The sequence below is a fragment of the Danio rerio genome, chromosome 6 (assembly GCF_049306965.1).
Source record: "Danio rerio strain Tuebingen ecotype United States chromosome 6, GRCz12tu, whole genome shotgun sequence".
NCBI lineage: Eukaryota > Metazoa > Chordata > Actinopteri > Cypriniformes > Danionidae > Danio > Danio rerio.
In genome coordinates, this window is record NC_133181.1 from 53,362,501 (window position 1) to 53,379,363 (window position 16,863).

At 37.3% G+C, this 16,863-nt stretch overlaps 1 protein-coding gene across 2 annotated transcripts in view; it reads right to left on the reverse strand.

The window, feature by feature from the left end:
* The window catches only part of pigu (phosphatidylinositol glycan anchor biosynthesis, class U), a 19,900-nt gene extending 6,062 nt beyond the window's left edge, over positions 1 to 13,838 (reverse strand). Inside the window, exons 1-11 of one of the 2 annotated variants that reach the window (XM_017356500.4) lie at positions 13,631 to 13,838; positions 11,683 to 11,747; positions 11,513 to 11,572; positions 8,731 to 8,793; positions 8,493 to 8,602; positions 7,392 to 7,492; positions 4,724 to 4,821; positions 4,492 to 4,646; positions 4,069 to 4,212; positions 3,869 to 3,993; positions 1 to 23 (exon numbers count right to left, since the gene is read on the reverse strand). The exon at positions 1 to 23 is cut by the window's left edge and continues 120 nt beyond it. In XM_017356500.4, coding sequence (XP_017211989.1) covers positions 1 to 23; positions 3,869 to 3,993; positions 4,069 to 4,212; positions 4,492 to 4,646; positions 4,724 to 4,821; positions 7,392 to 7,492; positions 8,493 to 8,602; positions 8,731 to 8,793; positions 11,513 to 11,563 — 870 coding nt within the window. In that variant the 5' untranslated portion in view covers positions 11,564 to 11,572; positions 11,683 to 11,747; positions 13,631 to 13,838. 2 annotated transcript variants of the gene reach the window in all.
* Positions 13,839 to 16,863: the final 3,025 nt, after the last annotated feature.

The following is a 16,863-nucleotide window of genomic DNA, read 5'->3' on the forward strand; positions in this document are numbered from 1 at the left end:
CACCAGAAAGATGTTTCTCAGAACTGAAAATACAGACAGAACGAGAAATAAAACACACTTCTACATGAAGTCATTTTTACATTTGCATTTAGTAGCTTCTTACACTCAAAACTTGCTTTTGCTGTTTGTTCAAACTAATTATTTAAAATGTGCTCAATTCAATTCATCTGTATTTCTATAGCGCTTTTACGATGTAGATTGTGTCAAAGCAGCTTAACATTGAAGTTCTAGTAATTGAAACTGTGTCAGTCCAGTTTTGAGAGTTGAACCTCAGTTCAGTTCAGTGTTGTTTTAATTTTCACTGCTGAAAGTTCAAGCACTGAAAAGCAAATTCCAGATCAAGCAAGTCAACCAAACTCAAAAGAACTTAATTTCTTAAAAAAAGTTTTTTAAAAATGAATTCTTAAGGTTTTTTTTGGCAAAAATCCACATAAATTTGTAAAAAACGCAGACATTAACTTAATCGATTTGTGTTGGGCATGGGCGGACTGGGACAAAAATTCAGCCCTGGCACTGTAGCCACACAAATTACCACACCGACACAAATTACCACATTAACACAGCCCCACCCACGGACACGCACATTCACTATTTATTTTGGTGTACAAATGGTGAAATAACATGACATTCTTGCCAGATTTTGATTATGTCCGGGTAACCTTGGATTGGGTCGGACCATCTTGAAACCAGGCAGCAATTGCCGATTGGGCCAAATGCTTAACATTTTTATTCATTATTATTATTATTATTTTTATTATCATCATCATAATATCACATCTAGCAAGAGATAAAAGCTGTCTGCACTTAAAAACAATACATAAAAATTTTTTTTTAAAAATTGGACCGGCCCTTCTGGCATTTGCCAGAATTGCCAGATGTGCAGTCCACCCCTGGTGTTGGGACAACATGCTGTTTGGGACCCAGCATTTTTTTTACAGTGTAGGACACAGGTGTCAAAGCCAGTTCCTGGAGGGCCGCAGCTCTGCACAGTTCAGATCATTTGTAAAATGCAAATAAAAATGATTTCAGTAAGGAAGTGGCTCGCACCACTAGCGGGTTGAGGGGCCCCACTAGTGACGGCGGGGCCCTAAGCAGCCACTTAGTTCAATTATAGGGAGGGCTGGCTATGCCTGTAGGTTTCAAACAAGCATGAAGGACTCAATTAGTCTGATCAGGTGAGTTTAATTAGGGTTAATACTAAACTGCGCAGAGCTCAGCCCTCCAGGAACTGGCTTTGACACCTGTGGTGTAGGAGATTTCAGCTAACTTTATCTGCACAAAAACAGGATGGTTAAGCATGAAGGTTTATATGGAATCTATGCTCACAGAATTCCTCTGAATGGACTACTAGAGAATTTGAATTTGAATCATTCACAGAATTCCACACGTCCAGCTTGATGCATTTAAGTCATTTGCAAATAGTGCTTTGGGCTACTGATACAAGTGTATTAATGCCGTATGATATTTAGTTGGAATGTAGCGTTACATTTAAACTAAGCCCAGTGGTGCTTAACTAAAACTAAGCCCAGAAGTTTTAGCTTACTGGTGCAACCGGCCCCTGTTTCTTAACTCTGGTTGTTTAGGTTCAAAGCAGATGTAAATGACTCTACAAACATGACACCTGTGACCTCAATACATATTACTGCACCACTGCGTCAGTGTGTTGCTACATAAGCAGCTCCATGCATTTGAAATAGAAACAAAACTGGTCTGTTGGTGATATGTTTGTGTCATTCAGTTTTGAGACCTTTGTCTTTCTGCACTGTGCATAAAAATATATCTTAGCTGTGCTACATTCACTGTACATTATGGCTCATGGTAGGGCTGCACTACATATTGTTTCAGCATCAATATCGCAATAAGTGTCCGCAATAGTCAAATCGCAGTATATGCAATGTTGAGTTGGGATTATAGTTGATCAGCACAACAGTATGGATTATATGAGATTTGTGGAGTCGTTCCAAACCATTGTTATAACCATAACAGAGTAAAACTTTGTAATTTGCACTTGTTTTAAAGGCATTTCAAGAGAGTTTAAAGCATTAAGGCACATTTAAAAAAGTACATTTGTACAATACGATGAAGACTATAGAATTTCTGTACCTCAATACTGTTTGAGTCTCTGGAAAACACAGTTTATTTGACTTTTTTTCTTTGGTCTATTGTAATTATTTTGCTTATTATTAGTTTTTATACATCATTTATACTCTTACAAAATCACCCCAATCAATCTTAATGAAGGATTTCCTTCCAAAAAGACCAATTTTAGCCATGGTGAAATTGTGTTCATAGCGCAATATATATCGCCGAAAAACAAAATATCGCAATGTGAGATTTTTTTTATATCGTGAAGCCCTACTTCATGGTGCGATTTGCATTAATTTATCCCTGTGATATCAAAAAGCTGAATTTTCAACATCATTACTCTAGTTGTCAGTGTCACACGTTCCTAAAGAAAAACATGTAATATGTTGAAATATATCTAATATGTTGTAAATAATTAATATTACTTTAAAATATGGGTTAAAAACGGCAGCTTAATATTTTGGAGAAAACTGTGAAACAATTTTACAGTTTTTTTCGATGATTAGAATCCATTTGAAACAAAAATCTAATAATAAATAAACAAAGATTTTCCTGACCTCAAACATTTGAGTATTTTTGAACATGTAAAAGCTGTCATTAAGCACTTATGTGCATCTAAAGCAGGGTTGTCTAAACTCGGTCCTGGAGGGGAGACATGCATGTTTTAGTTCCAACCCCAGTTAAACACACCTGAACCAGCTAATCAAGCTCTTTCTAGGTATACTAGAAATTTCCTGGGAGGTGTGTTGAAGGAAGTTGAACTATGCAGGGCACCGGCCCCTTCAGGACCTAGTTTGGACACCCCTGATCTAAAGAAACCATGAAATCTGCCTTTTGTTTCATTTTCTTAATTTCTAAAAAAAACAAAAAACTTTTAATTTAGTCAAAAAAGGACTTCACTTCTGATAGGCTGTTTCAACAGAAGATCTATTACATACTTAAAGGGATAGTTCACTCCCCCCAATTTTTTTTCTGTTATTTATTCAACATTGACTTTTTTGTTGTGTTGATCACGAAACAAGATACAATAAAGAATGTTAAAAAACAGAAACCCCTGACATCCTTAAGGCTGATTTATACTTCTGCGTCAAACGCCGGCGTATGCTACGGCATTGACGCACAGCCCTTCGCCGTGGCCGTCGGCATCACTGACGTGCACCTCTCAAAAAATGTAACTACACGTCGCAACAACACGTAGCGCAAGCTCTGTGATTGGTCGGCTTAGTAGCGCTGACGAGTCTGGGCGGGACTGAGAGCCGCGCGAATGGCGCGAGCCCAATGGAGCGATTGTTTACAAGTGTGGAGTCGTGTGAAGGAGCTCCGGATGGATAGTTTTGTTTTGTGTTTACCTCATAGTTAAAGTTATTGCACGTGTGCCGGTTCCTGCCTCAAAATGAGCGAGTTTGAGCCACTTGTACACCCAGGAAGTGTTCAGGAAAAGCAAAACAGCAGCGAAGAAACTCGACACAGAGGAGCATTAACACCTTACTGCCAACTAGCGTTTCGGAAGTGTTAATGCAGACCAACAGAGACAGCGCGCACAATTATAAATGCACAGCTACGGGCATTGCATGCGCCGTGGGTAACGCCGGTCACTTGACGCAGAAGTATAAACCAGGCTTAAGTAGGAAAAACAAATACTATGAACAAATAAAAACTAATACTACAAATATTCAGTCAGTGGTTCTGTGGTTCTATCTTCTTTTGTGAATAGAACAAACAAATACTACGTTTTTGAACAGGGTTGGGTGAACTAAGCCATTAAATAAAAAGAGATACTCACATCGATAAAGGTGACTCCAGGCTGGCAAAAAGGCCATGTAGAGGGCGACATCTCCCACAGTGGGATAGGACTTAAAGATGGAGATGATGGCAATCTGCATGAACATGAGGAACACTGGATGCTCCCTGTGGAAATGCATTTTTACTCATAAGACTGCAATACAAATGCATCGCTCTTGTTCGGCCATATGCAGCACATACTTGAGTTTGATGGAGAGCGGGATGGTGTAAAAAAAGACATTGATCTGGAAGACGCAAATGAAGAAGAGGCGGAAGTGCTCAAACATCTCTGCGAAGAAATACCAGAAGAGTCCGATGTTTGGAGTGAGGTCCGGAACAGAAAGTCTGTGAAACACACACAGTAAATATATGATGCAAACATGTTTTAGTAGTTTGGCTTATTTCAACTGTGGGAAAAAAATAGTATGTGCATTTGAGTTGGTAATTGAAAAGTACAGAAGATTTGGAATAAACTACTAATGTTACCAATCATTTCTGTTGAGCATGTGAACACAACACTCGAACACTATCAGGAAATGGACATTTAAAAAAATGTAAAGTTCTGATTGGTACTGAACTTGATACTTCTGACAACCCTACTATTGACATGACATGACTACTAACATGAATCCATAGACAGAAGGAATGAAGTCCCAGGATCCCAAGAGGAAGAAGGAGAGTCCAGTGATCACGACCAGACTGCCAAAATATATGAACGCATACTGAAGAGTGAAGAACCAGAAGCTGCTCCTCCTTAGGTTCACTGGGATATACAATCTCTGAAAGAAACAGAGAGACGTTTGAGTTTGGACACAGGTGTCATGTCATCTGCACTAGTCTGAATGTAGACTCCCACCTGCAGGAAGAACAGCAGTGCAGGAGCAAACAGTGTCAGAGGATACATGGACTGATATGTGGCCAAAGCTAACAATATCCCACTTAGCAAGGCACTACCTGAAAAATAAAAAATAGACAACACCACAGACAGTGAACATGTAAATCTATAGTTAAAACGGCACACTTTCATACTTTCATTCATTCATTCATTCATTCATTCATTCATTCATTCTTTTTCAGCTGTGAGTCAGGTGTCCAAACTCGGTCCTGGAGGGCCGGTGTCCTCGAGAGTTTAGCTCCAACCCTAATCAAACACACCTGAACCAACTAATCAAGCTCTTACCACATGTATTAGAAACTTCCTGGCAGGTGTGTTGAAGCAAGGAGGAGCTAAACTAAGGAGGACACCGGCCCTCCAGGACCGAGTTTGGACACCCCTGGCTATATCAGGGCTATATCTATATCAGGGGACACCACAGCGGAATGAACCACTGTGCAACTATTCTGCAGCGAATGCCCTTCCAGCAGCAACCCAGTATGGGGAACACCCATACACTAAACACACAGACTCATATACGATATGGACAAATTAGTTTATTTAATTAACTTATAGGCAACGTAGTGGCGCAGTGGGTAGCACGTTCGCCTCACAGCAAGAAGGTCGCTGGTTCGATTCTCGGCTCAGTTGGCGTTTCTGTGTGGAGTTTGCATGTTCTCCCTGTGTTTGCGTGGGTTTCCTCCGGGTGCGCTGGTTTCCCCCACAGTCCAAAGACATGCGGTGCAGGTGAATTGGGTAGGCTAAAGTGTCCGTAGTGTATGAGTGTGTGTGTGAATGTGTCTGTGAATGTTTCCCAGAGATGGGTTGGGGCTGGAAGGGCATCCGCTGCGTAAAAACTTGCTGGATACAGCGGTTCATTCCGCTGTGGCGACCCCAGATTAATAAAGGGACTAAGCCGACTAGAAAAGGAATGAATGAATAATTCACTTATACCGCATGTCTTTGGACTGTGGGGGAAACCGGAGCACCCGGAGGAAACCACGCCAACACTTGATGAACATGCAAACTCCACACAAAAACGCCAACTGGCCCAGCTGGGACTCGAACCAGCGATCTTCTTGCAGAGAGGCGACAATACAAACCACTGAGCCACTGCACGTCATGGCACTCTTTTTACAAGTATAAACAGTTGTTAAATGGGCTACATATTAGACTTTTTATGTACTAGTCTTTTTTAGCAATGAGTGAACAAGTTATAAACAAATCATTACACTTTCATGAACAGCAGATTCAATGACTTTCTAAAGCACCATTAATTTTAAATTAAGTAACCGTTTTTAAGTCATGTGACCGTTTTAAGTCATGTTCAAAGAAGATTAATAAAATTAGTTGAATACTGGTGATATTCTAATGCAGTTTCTAAAAAATGTATCAAATGTGCATTATTTGTCAGTGTTACTGTACAAGATTTCAATTGAACTTTTTTAATTTAAGAATTAAATTAACTCATTTTTTTCCATTCTGTTTTTAAACATTTGAAAATAAAGCAATGAACAAATTTAATTTCAAATTTAATTCAAGCATGCATGTTTGTTTCCAAGTACTTTCCAGGCCTTGAATCCAGATGTCTAAAATTCAAGTACTTTTAAGTACTTTCAAGAAGCGTGGGAACCCTGCCAACTGAATGACCTCATCTGACATCTTTAGACATGATGACAATGAATTACAGAACTTGCACAAACATTTCCCTATCACTGAAATAAGATGCTTTCTTAACTGCTATTTTCTTACTACTGTCATAGTTGTGTTATTGAGAGGAAAGAACACAGCAAACATTAATTTATTATTACTACTACTTATAATTAATGTTGAAAAATGTTGAGTTGAGCTTACTTTTTTTTGTGGAAATATATACTTTTTAAGATTCTTGATGGATTTAGCTCTCGAATGAAGTGTTTATTTGATTTTTTATTTTTTTTTGTGACAGTCATAATCATGATACTTTCCAAGTGTGAAGGTACTTTCCAAGTGTGGCAAATTACATATTTGCATGTATATACATTAAATCAGATGCTATTGGTTATAGTATTCTGTAGTATAGCATTCAAAAGAAACATTTTAATGGCATGTTTGTCCTAACCCCAACATTCAATTACTGTCATTTACTCTCTTAAATGTAATTTACTCACATCTTAAATGTAAAAAAGCCAGATTAGGCAGATTAGACTTCAGAGTTTTCATTTTATGCTACAGCAAAAATGTTTATTTATTTAAATAGTTAAGAATTAGTGCCTAGTTAGTAACAAATTATTATCAAAGCAACATCATTAAATTTTCAAGCCCTTAATCCCAAAAGAATGCATTTACATCACCCATATAACGCTGAATAGTAAATACGACTGACTTAATTTGTCCTTGCTGAATTAATGTTCCTTCAAAGACATATCATTGACCAAAAACTATAAATAATAGCATCCTTGCACACATAAGGCAGTGCCAAAATTTGCTTGCTGTATTACTAGACAGTCAAAGATATATTAGTTAACTTTACCAGCAAAGTGCTTTTTGATGCAAAGCAGAAGAATTCACATAGGCAAGTTAAAATTCTGAGAGGTTGAGCCCATGTTTAAGTGAATAACTCAACCCTTCTCAATCTCAATCCTAACTCAATCTTTAGGGGAACACTCACCTTTCAATGTACAGAGGATGAATAGCGCGATAATAGCATTGTTTAGCCCACAAGTTGACTTTGCCACACATGACAGGATCGTGAACGGGTTTAACAGATAACTAGAAGAAAATCAGCCAAATAAAAATGCATGATTACAAACATATTTGTTATTAAAAATGGAAAACTGCAAACATTTTATTTATATTTAAGGGGCGTCCCAAATCGCAGACTTCCCTGCTGAAAAAAACAGCTTAAACCAGCATAAGCTGGTTGGCTGGTTTTAGCTGTTTGACCAGCCTGGTTTTAGAGGGGTTTTGGCCATTTCCAGGCTGGTTTCCAGCTATTTCCAGCCTGGGAGATGACCAGCTAAAACCAGCACTACCAGCCTAACCAGGTAGGGAGCCCAGTCAAAACCAGCTGTGTCCAGCTTAAACCTGGCTGGTCAAGCCGGTTTTAGCTGGTCATTTTCCAGCCTGACCAGCTAAAACCTGGCTGGAAATGGCTAGAAACCAGCCAGGAAATGGCCAAAACCCCTCTAAAACCAGGCTGGTCAACCAGCTAAAACCAGCCAACCAGCTTAGGCTGGTTTAAGCTTGATTTTTCAGCAGGGTTGTGCACTATTCTATGCCATTTTGTCTTTTATTTAAAAAGCATAAGTGTACTTTGAATACTTGTATAATGCACTTAAAATTTAACCGTTTTTTTAACTCGGGGATGTCCAGACTCAGTCCTGGAGGGCCATAGATACACCAAGATAGATACATCTTATGTCCTGCAAAGTTAAGTTCCAACCCCAATCAGACACAGCTGGCCTAGCTAATCAAGCTCTTACTAGGCAGTCTAGAAACATCCTTGCAGGTGTGTTGAAGCAAGTTGGAGCTAAAATATGCAGGACACCAGCCCTCCAGAAATGAATCTGGACACCCCTGATTTAAGTTATTTGGCAGCCGTGAAATGTTGAGTGTGAACTGGTTTGAAAAACACAAACAAACAAGCATTAGTGTTCAATAGGGAGCAACACTAATTTCATATACTATGCTTTAAGTGTGTAAATGCATTGGTACATATGCTTAAGTGCATAGTGAGCCATTTGGGGCGCAGTGCTTGATTGAGACTTACAACATGGCAACCTTGAGCGGGATGTAGAACATCTCCTTAGGAGAGCGGAGGAGCTCCAAACAGTCAGCAGGATACCGTTCTGATTCCAAGGCATATTTCTGTTTTCTAAACTACAAAGTACACCAAGATAGATACATCTTATGTACAGCATAAGAAAGTAGTATGAACAGAATATAAAGAAACAATAGGGTTTATATGCTGAAATGTACAAAAATATCAACCGAATGCTACAACTTACCACATTCTTGTTATAAATCTGGACTGAGAGATAAAGAGCCACTGCTGTGATTCCATCTGCTATCTAATGACAGGGCACAGAAGTATGCTCACATGTGTGAAGAGGTAAAGTGCACAAAAAATAAACACCAGGGCTATGCAATGAGACTATATGTATCGTATAGGGGTGGTAATCACAGGTTAACTCACGATACGATATTATCAAGATATTTAGTATACGGCGGTATTGATATATCACGATATCAGCGATTCTGCAATATATATAGGTTTTCGTGTGGTGTGGTTAAATACATTGCCTATGATAATACTTTTTCATAATTAATATAAGTGCAGTATTACATGTCATTACTGGGATGCTTGTTGAAATATTAAAGCTACAATGTTTACATTTTGCTTTTTTTTTTTTTTTTTAGAGATATCTTATGCTGGGCCTGTAATCATTAGTGTTTAAAAAGTGTTTAATATTATATATTTTGTATATATTTTATATTTCTACATCCTTAAGCAAAGATTTGTCCCAAGGTTATAAATAAATTAGAAAATGAATTCATTCATTTTCTTGTTGGCTTAGTCCCTTTATTAATCCGGGGTCGCCACAGCGGAATGAACCGCCAACTTATCCAGCACGTTTCTACGCAGCGGATGCCCTTCCACCCGCAATCCATCTCTCTACACACACTCATTCTTACACACACTCATACACTAAAGACAATTTAGCCTACTCAATTCACCTGTACTGTATGTCTTTGGACTGTGGGGGAAACCGGAGCCCCCGGAGGACACCCCCGTGATAGCATTGAGAACATGCAAACTCCACACAGAAAAGATAACTAAGCCGAGGTTCGAACCAGCGACTCAGCGACAGCACTACCTACTGCGCCACTGCGTCGCCATTCAATGTGGTCAATTGTTAATTAAATTAACTGAAGTGGTACTATACCATCATATATATTGTTATCAGCATATGAAATTACTTATATTGTGCTATGAGATTTTTGTCATAATGCACAGCCCTAATAAACACTCAATATTTACAAATATTTCACAAATATTCATGAATTATGATTCAAGACACTTTCTGCATATTCAACATTTGCTTATAAGTAGGGGTGTAACGATACACTCAGCTCACGATAAGATGTGTATCACGATATAATGTTCACGATTCGATATGTATCTCGATATTTGGAATAAAAATTGAAAATTAAACTGAAATGCAAATTTTACCAAGTAAACTATTTTTTATGTATTTCTTTTGTTTCAACTTGTTAAACTGAACCTTCTATAAGAAAATAAATTAAACAGGCCTGTCTCTGGAAAATAAAACAATTTAAAAACTTCTTAAAAATATTATTGAAATGATAGAGACAAAATGAAGGAAAAATTTAAGTAAAGGTGCAAAAAAATAAGCTTCCTATTCAATTGAATTTAACAGTAAGAGCTTAAGGCTTTGCTTGGTCACTTGCGTTTTTTGTGTGTGCAAAAAAAAAATCCACATTTCCAGGTTTGCAATTCATATTTAATTAAATTAATTTAGAGATATCTGTAATTACAATTGTGTCTAGTCAAAACTCATTTAGAGATATCTGCAAATATTTTTCAATGGAAGTCAATGGAGGAATATGACTAGTCATAATATATTTGCAGATATCTCCAATCTGATTTCGTACTAGTACAATTGTAATTGCAGATATCTCTAATTGTCATTCTGACTAGTCGAATTATAATTATGACTAGTCAAAATATAATTAGAGATATCTCTAAATATATTTATGGATAGTCAGAACAAAGGTTTAAATGCTAAAACGGCTTGCCATACGCGCGCGTCTATCAAAGTCCGCCCTCTGTGTAGTAACAGCTCATGGTCAGCTCACGTCATGTGTGATTTTGCGGTGGGAACATTATATGAAGACAGAATGATATTTTAGGGTGAATTGTACCTTATAAATACAGTATGTGACTCTTTCGACACCATTAGGAGGTATCCCTGTCGCTGTGCAAAGTATGTAAATCACTGTGAAGACTTTAAAACTTAGGATGTTCGACCCAGTATGCGTTTAAAAAAGCGGACGAGTCTAAAGCAATGACTGTACAACCGAAATGTTGCCAGACGTCTGATTTTGAGAGCATCGCAATAAATCGTACAACGATAAATCGTTACACCCCTACTTATAAGTATGGCCAGACGGAATCTGCTATTTCTGCGCAGAATTTAGTAAAAAATCTGCGGATTTATGCAGAATAATTTTGGAAGAATCATATATTAAAAATTTAATTTATGAAATAAAAACTTGATGGATAAGTTGGCGGTGAATGAATGAAAAAAAAATATTTAAAATATTATTTCATGTTTACAATGCAAATCCAATTAGGTTTATTTAATTAGTACACAAAGCAAGTTTCTCATATAATATATCTACTAAAAGACAGAAAACATGACTTTACAAACTGTATTGTAAATAAATCATATAGCCAATTTTATATCTGTCAATAATATTACAGAAATTAATTAAAAAAACTGAATAAATATAAATTTTCACACATTTACACAAGTAAATAGATAGCTAAAATCGTAAATCTGTGGATTTCTGTGTGTACAGATTTCGTGTAGGCCTAATTAGGAGTCCAAATAACTTTGTGAATAGTATTTTCCATCTTTATACACTTACAAAATCTATTATGGATAACAAACTAATAAATGGCAGAGGAAAATTGCATAAGCATTTTTGCTTGGTTCAATGATAAAAGAAAACAGAAATGACACAACAGCACGGAGGACTTACCATAAAAACAATCTCTGCATAGTCAACCAAAAAATGAAAGAGGTATATCATAAGGGGTGTCTGGAAGACATTAAAAATACAGTTAAATGCTGACATCTGAGTACAGAATTGAGAATAAGATGGATGGATCCATCCCACATGTGTTCATATGGAAGACATATAGAACTTACTTCATGAAACACATCTCCTGAGTAAGGCGAGACCCCCAGATCCAACAAGGCAAGACCCTCCACAACTGTTCAAGCAACAAAGTAATCATGTTAGACATCATTTAAACATTAATGTGATTCTTGCGTAATTAGAAAACACCACCAGCCAAAGGTTTAACACGAAATCTCACCAAAACTGCTTTTAATTCAATCAGTATGCATTTAAAAATATTTGAATTTAAAATGACTCCTTTCTGTTTTTATATATTTTGAATTGTGGTTTATTCCTCCAATGCTAAAGCTATATATTAAGTCAATAGTGTATCCATCAGAATTCATTTCAATTTGTTGATTTGAGAGGGTGGCATGGTGTCTCAGTGGTTAGTTCTTTAGCCTCACAGCAAAAAGGTTGATGGTTCAAGTCCTGACTTGGCCAGCTGGCATTTCTGTGGAGTTTGCATGTTCTCCATGTGTTGGTCTGGGTTTCCCCCGGGTGCTCTGGTTTCCCACCCCAGTCCAAAAACATGTGATATAGGCGAATTGGGTAATCAAAATTGGCTATAGTGTATGAGTGTGTGTGTGAATGTGAGAGTGTATAGGTGTTTCCCAGAACTGGGTTGCAGCTGGAAGGGTAAAACATATGCTGGATAAGTTGGCATTTCATTGGGCTGTGGCGACCCCTGGTGAGTAAAGAGACTAAGCCGAAAGAAAATTGAATGAATTTTACAGTATTACATTTTTTTTTAAAGCAGCCTTGGTAAGCGGAAAATATTTTAGAAACATCAACAAATTTTTAAAAATACTTCCAAATGTTTGACTAATTCAGTTCAATGTAGTATGTTTACATAAACAACATAATAATAAAAGTCAAATGTGTGTGAATTTACAATTACAATACATTACAATAATAATTCAGGGCAGTGATGTGAACTAATTTGACGTCTGTAAAGGGTGTTTCTACTAAAAACACGCCCAAAAATCACATCACTTCAATGAGGACTGTAAATTTAAATTGAAGTGTCAATATTTAGCACACTGTTTACTTCAGAGCAGATAACAGTAATGCAATTCACAACGTACTTTAAAATAGATACTGACAACAAGCAGTGCAGTTCAGAATCTCCATATTCTCTTTGATACTGACCATTTAAGATCAGAGTTATGCTGTAAACCATGTCATTAATAATATTAGCATTAAATAGTTGGTTTTAACCATATTTAATTAATACGAAACCGAAATGTGCTGTCAGTATGTTTAATGCATGTCTTTGACAGCTCAGCAATGAGGCTTCCTGCAGGAACAAACCATCACTAAAGAGCATTTTTATACACAAGGAAAACATTAACAAACCTCGTTTCCACGCATTCAACGGCGACACCACCTCGACCCTCTCGGAAATTATTTCTGCCAAACTGGATCGGAATAAAACGCCTCTTATTGTAACAGCTACTAGCAGAAGGAGTGTTAAAGGAGCCGCCATTTTTGTCGCGAGGAAGAAGCTGTCAGCGCGGTGCACGTTGGGAAACGTAGTTCACAATCGATTTCCTGCTCAGGGAGTTTATCTAGCTATTTGATTTAAACACATTTTCTGCTTGTAATACATTGATATTTGCATCATTCATATTTCAGAAATTATGTTAAATTAAACATTTTATGTTTACTCCATCGTAGAAATTCAAGTATTAATTTTTCTTCAGCTTTGTCCCTTTATCCATCAGGGGTCGCCACAGCGGAACGAACCGCCAACTTATCTAGCATATGTTTTACACAGCGAATGAAACCCACGCGAACGCAGGTAGAACAGCCCTTCCAGCTGCAACTGTGCTGATTTCCCTTTATTTAATCACCCTAATTAAACAAAGTTAAGATCAGGATCCTCCCTTAGCTATATTTCTTAGCCAGAGTTTAGTTTAAGGATCGTCTTTAAAGAACGTATTTTGCAAAAGAATAAATTAGAGCATACTTTACCACACAGGGTAACTTAGATGGGTTCTGGAAAATGAAGTCAATGTCCACTCCAGTGAAGAAAATTAATAAAATACACTTTTATTAATAAAATTAAATCCAGTGAAAAAGTAGAACAAACAAAAGACAAACAGAAAACAAGAAATCCTTACTTTGCCTCTCGTTAGAGACAAAGGGCAACCAACCTCAATGAACAGAAGTCAGGAAGCGCAAAGCTGGTCAGAAAATGCTCAGCTTTTATACTCACAAAACCAGGTCAGGCACATACCTTCACCTCATATATCAGTGAGGACTTGACACATACAACACAAGTATCCGCACACCAAGGTGCATTCTACCTAATACATCAAATTACTAGCTATAAATTTCTAAGGACCAACTGTATACTGTGGTCTAACCATTCAGTTAAGAATTTCAGGGATTAACAAAATTTATAGGGCATGTCATATGAGAACAAAGGTATAGCTGTTCCATATGCACATATTAGTACATTAATCAACACACACAAACATCTGAATGCATACAGTTGACAGGTTAAAAGCATTCTTCAACATTCCATGTAGCATTATCAGATGCAAATCCTGATACACATTCTTAGTGGGTTTCCCCGTGTGCACTTGTAATGTCGCTTTCCAAAGTTAGCTGCAGCTGCGAGAGGCGAGAGCATTCAGAGGGTAAGGGGTCAGAAGCAGTGTGCCTTGAGCTGCAGAGAGGAGCGGTCCCCCTCCCTTTCCATTCACTTGTCTTCCGAGCCTTCTTCTGGTCACGCCGTGCTTTACGCTTACACTTAGCTGCATCAGATACTGTTGAACTCTGGAGTATGGGGATTTCAGAATATAGGAAAGGTTTACGCTTATATTTTCGTGGTCTCACGTTAATCATGGCACTAGTCGTTTCATTAGAACCAGCCATTACATCCCCTCTTGCCATGTGTAGTTGAGACACAAAATAATCATTATCCAATTCATCTAACACACTCGATTTATATATACACTGTTGGAGTTGAACGGCCCATCCATCCATGCCAATTAACCAAAGATTGAATAACTTTTCTCTAATTGCCCTCTGGCAGTCATTAATTTTGATAACAACGGCTGTAATTGGCCTTCATTCCAACAGAGAATATAATGAATCGTGTTAAAGTTTTTATCAGTGGTCACAAAACAGTTCATACAACACTGAAATTCCCTTCCATTGTTGTGGTAATAAATTTTGCACATTCTTGTACTATGGGTACAGGCCAGGTTGTCGTCACTTGCTCTTCCCCCTCTCGAAATCTAAAAAGATCAATATGTCATAATTACCCAAATGTCATAACTATAACAATTACATCTCTGTTGTTTCATTCTTCACCCACAATTGCTTTAACATTGTTACGCAATTTATAGATTACACAAATGAAAACAGTTGGTCCTTGGTTTAATATACATTCATTTTGAAAAGTCCAAATAAAATTCAATCCTTCTCAAAAATCATAAAAAACCACAAAAACCCAAAAATTACCCTACTGATAACACTGTATCTCGTACCCAGATGTGTCTGACATCTTGTTATGATTGATTAAACAGTGGCAAGACTATTAAAACAATCATAACTGTTATTCCTCTCATTCTATTCCCATATTACTGGGTCATCATAATAAATTATTCCTTTACAATTTAAAATGATTAGAATTTATTTACCTGAGCAAGGTTTGTTCCCGACACAATGTTATCAGCATTCCCGTAATTTCCATTCATAGATGCCATTTTCTTCCAATTTCAGAGGTTTTGGAGATGAGCAATCAAGTCAGTCTCTTCCACTAAATGTTCGTTTAGACTGTTATGACTGCAGCCTTTAAATACAGTCCATGACTTGTTTTTTTACTCTACTCTGGGACCCTTGACCTTAGGCGAGCATAACGCCTGACCCCGCAGACACTGCTCAGAACACCACATAGCTGTGCTGTCTTAAGGGATACGCTAATAAGAAGCACAATAACCACAATGCATCCCATAATGATCAAAATTAACTTGATCCACTTCCAGTATCCGATCACGGTTCTTTTAATAATTTCAACTGCTGTTCCAGCACCCAAGCTAATTATTACTCCTGCATTTAACAAGGTCTTTCTAATTTTGACAATTATTGGGACATCATCTATGACAATGTCTAAGGCTGAGATCCAATTGTGCATAAAGTGCCAATTTGGACCCAGGCTCGTCCCCTCTATGTAATCATCAACTAATTCTGTTAATTTTCTTTTAACATGAAAATTCTCAAGCCCTATAATCGCACAGTGTTTTTTAACCTGGTTTTCATATTTTGCAACTATGGGAAGTGCTGACACAAAGATTGCATGCCAAGGAATGGAGCAATTAATTTTGTCACACCTATCCCTAATTTTTTCCGTTATGATGGAATAATTTTCCCAGGAGCAGAAACTATTCTCTCCCTTAAACAATCTTATCTCATCTCCTTGACGAGCATAAGGCGGTATATATTTATAAGTCCAATTATTAAATATATCTGGATCACATTCTTGCAATTCAGCTCCTATGAGGCTTGCACTGTTGTTTAATCCACTGTTTTCATATAAATTCCATTTAAACCCACTAAAACCCATGTTTAAGGTAGCTCCACCTTTCCAGTAATCATGAGTTCTATTTTCATAGGAAACATCAACTAAGTTTCTGGTATAAATGGTTTTCCTAAAATTTGGATGAAAAAACCTCAATTTATTAAATTGATGCCGATAAGCTCCCATGAGTTTATGGCTAAAATCGAATTTAATATAGAACTTATTATGCCATAGGCCGTGCACGCTATCTACCAGTCCCATATGAACCGGGCTTGGTCTAGTTTTATATTCTGCGCGCGTGAGCATATCCCATTTGTATACATACAAAGCTAGGGCCATTCTATATTGTTGATCTGGAATCGATTTAATAAAGTCCGTTAAGCCACTCTTATTAGCCACTGATTCAGGTACACCGTGACTACTATCTAACATTAACGGATGTATTCCTCGATTGTCGATCCAATGACTGTCTATAAAACATTTTATTGTTTCACAGGTTTCATTTAAGACTCTTTCTTCTCGAATGCCCATATATCTGACATAAGCTTTCCACTTGTCAAATATTTCGCTTTCATATTGATCCATTAGATTTTGATCATAAAGTGACTGACCGGTTATATAGCAATACCAGTATTCTGCTTTAGTCAAATCCGTACAATATTTTACCATATTGTGT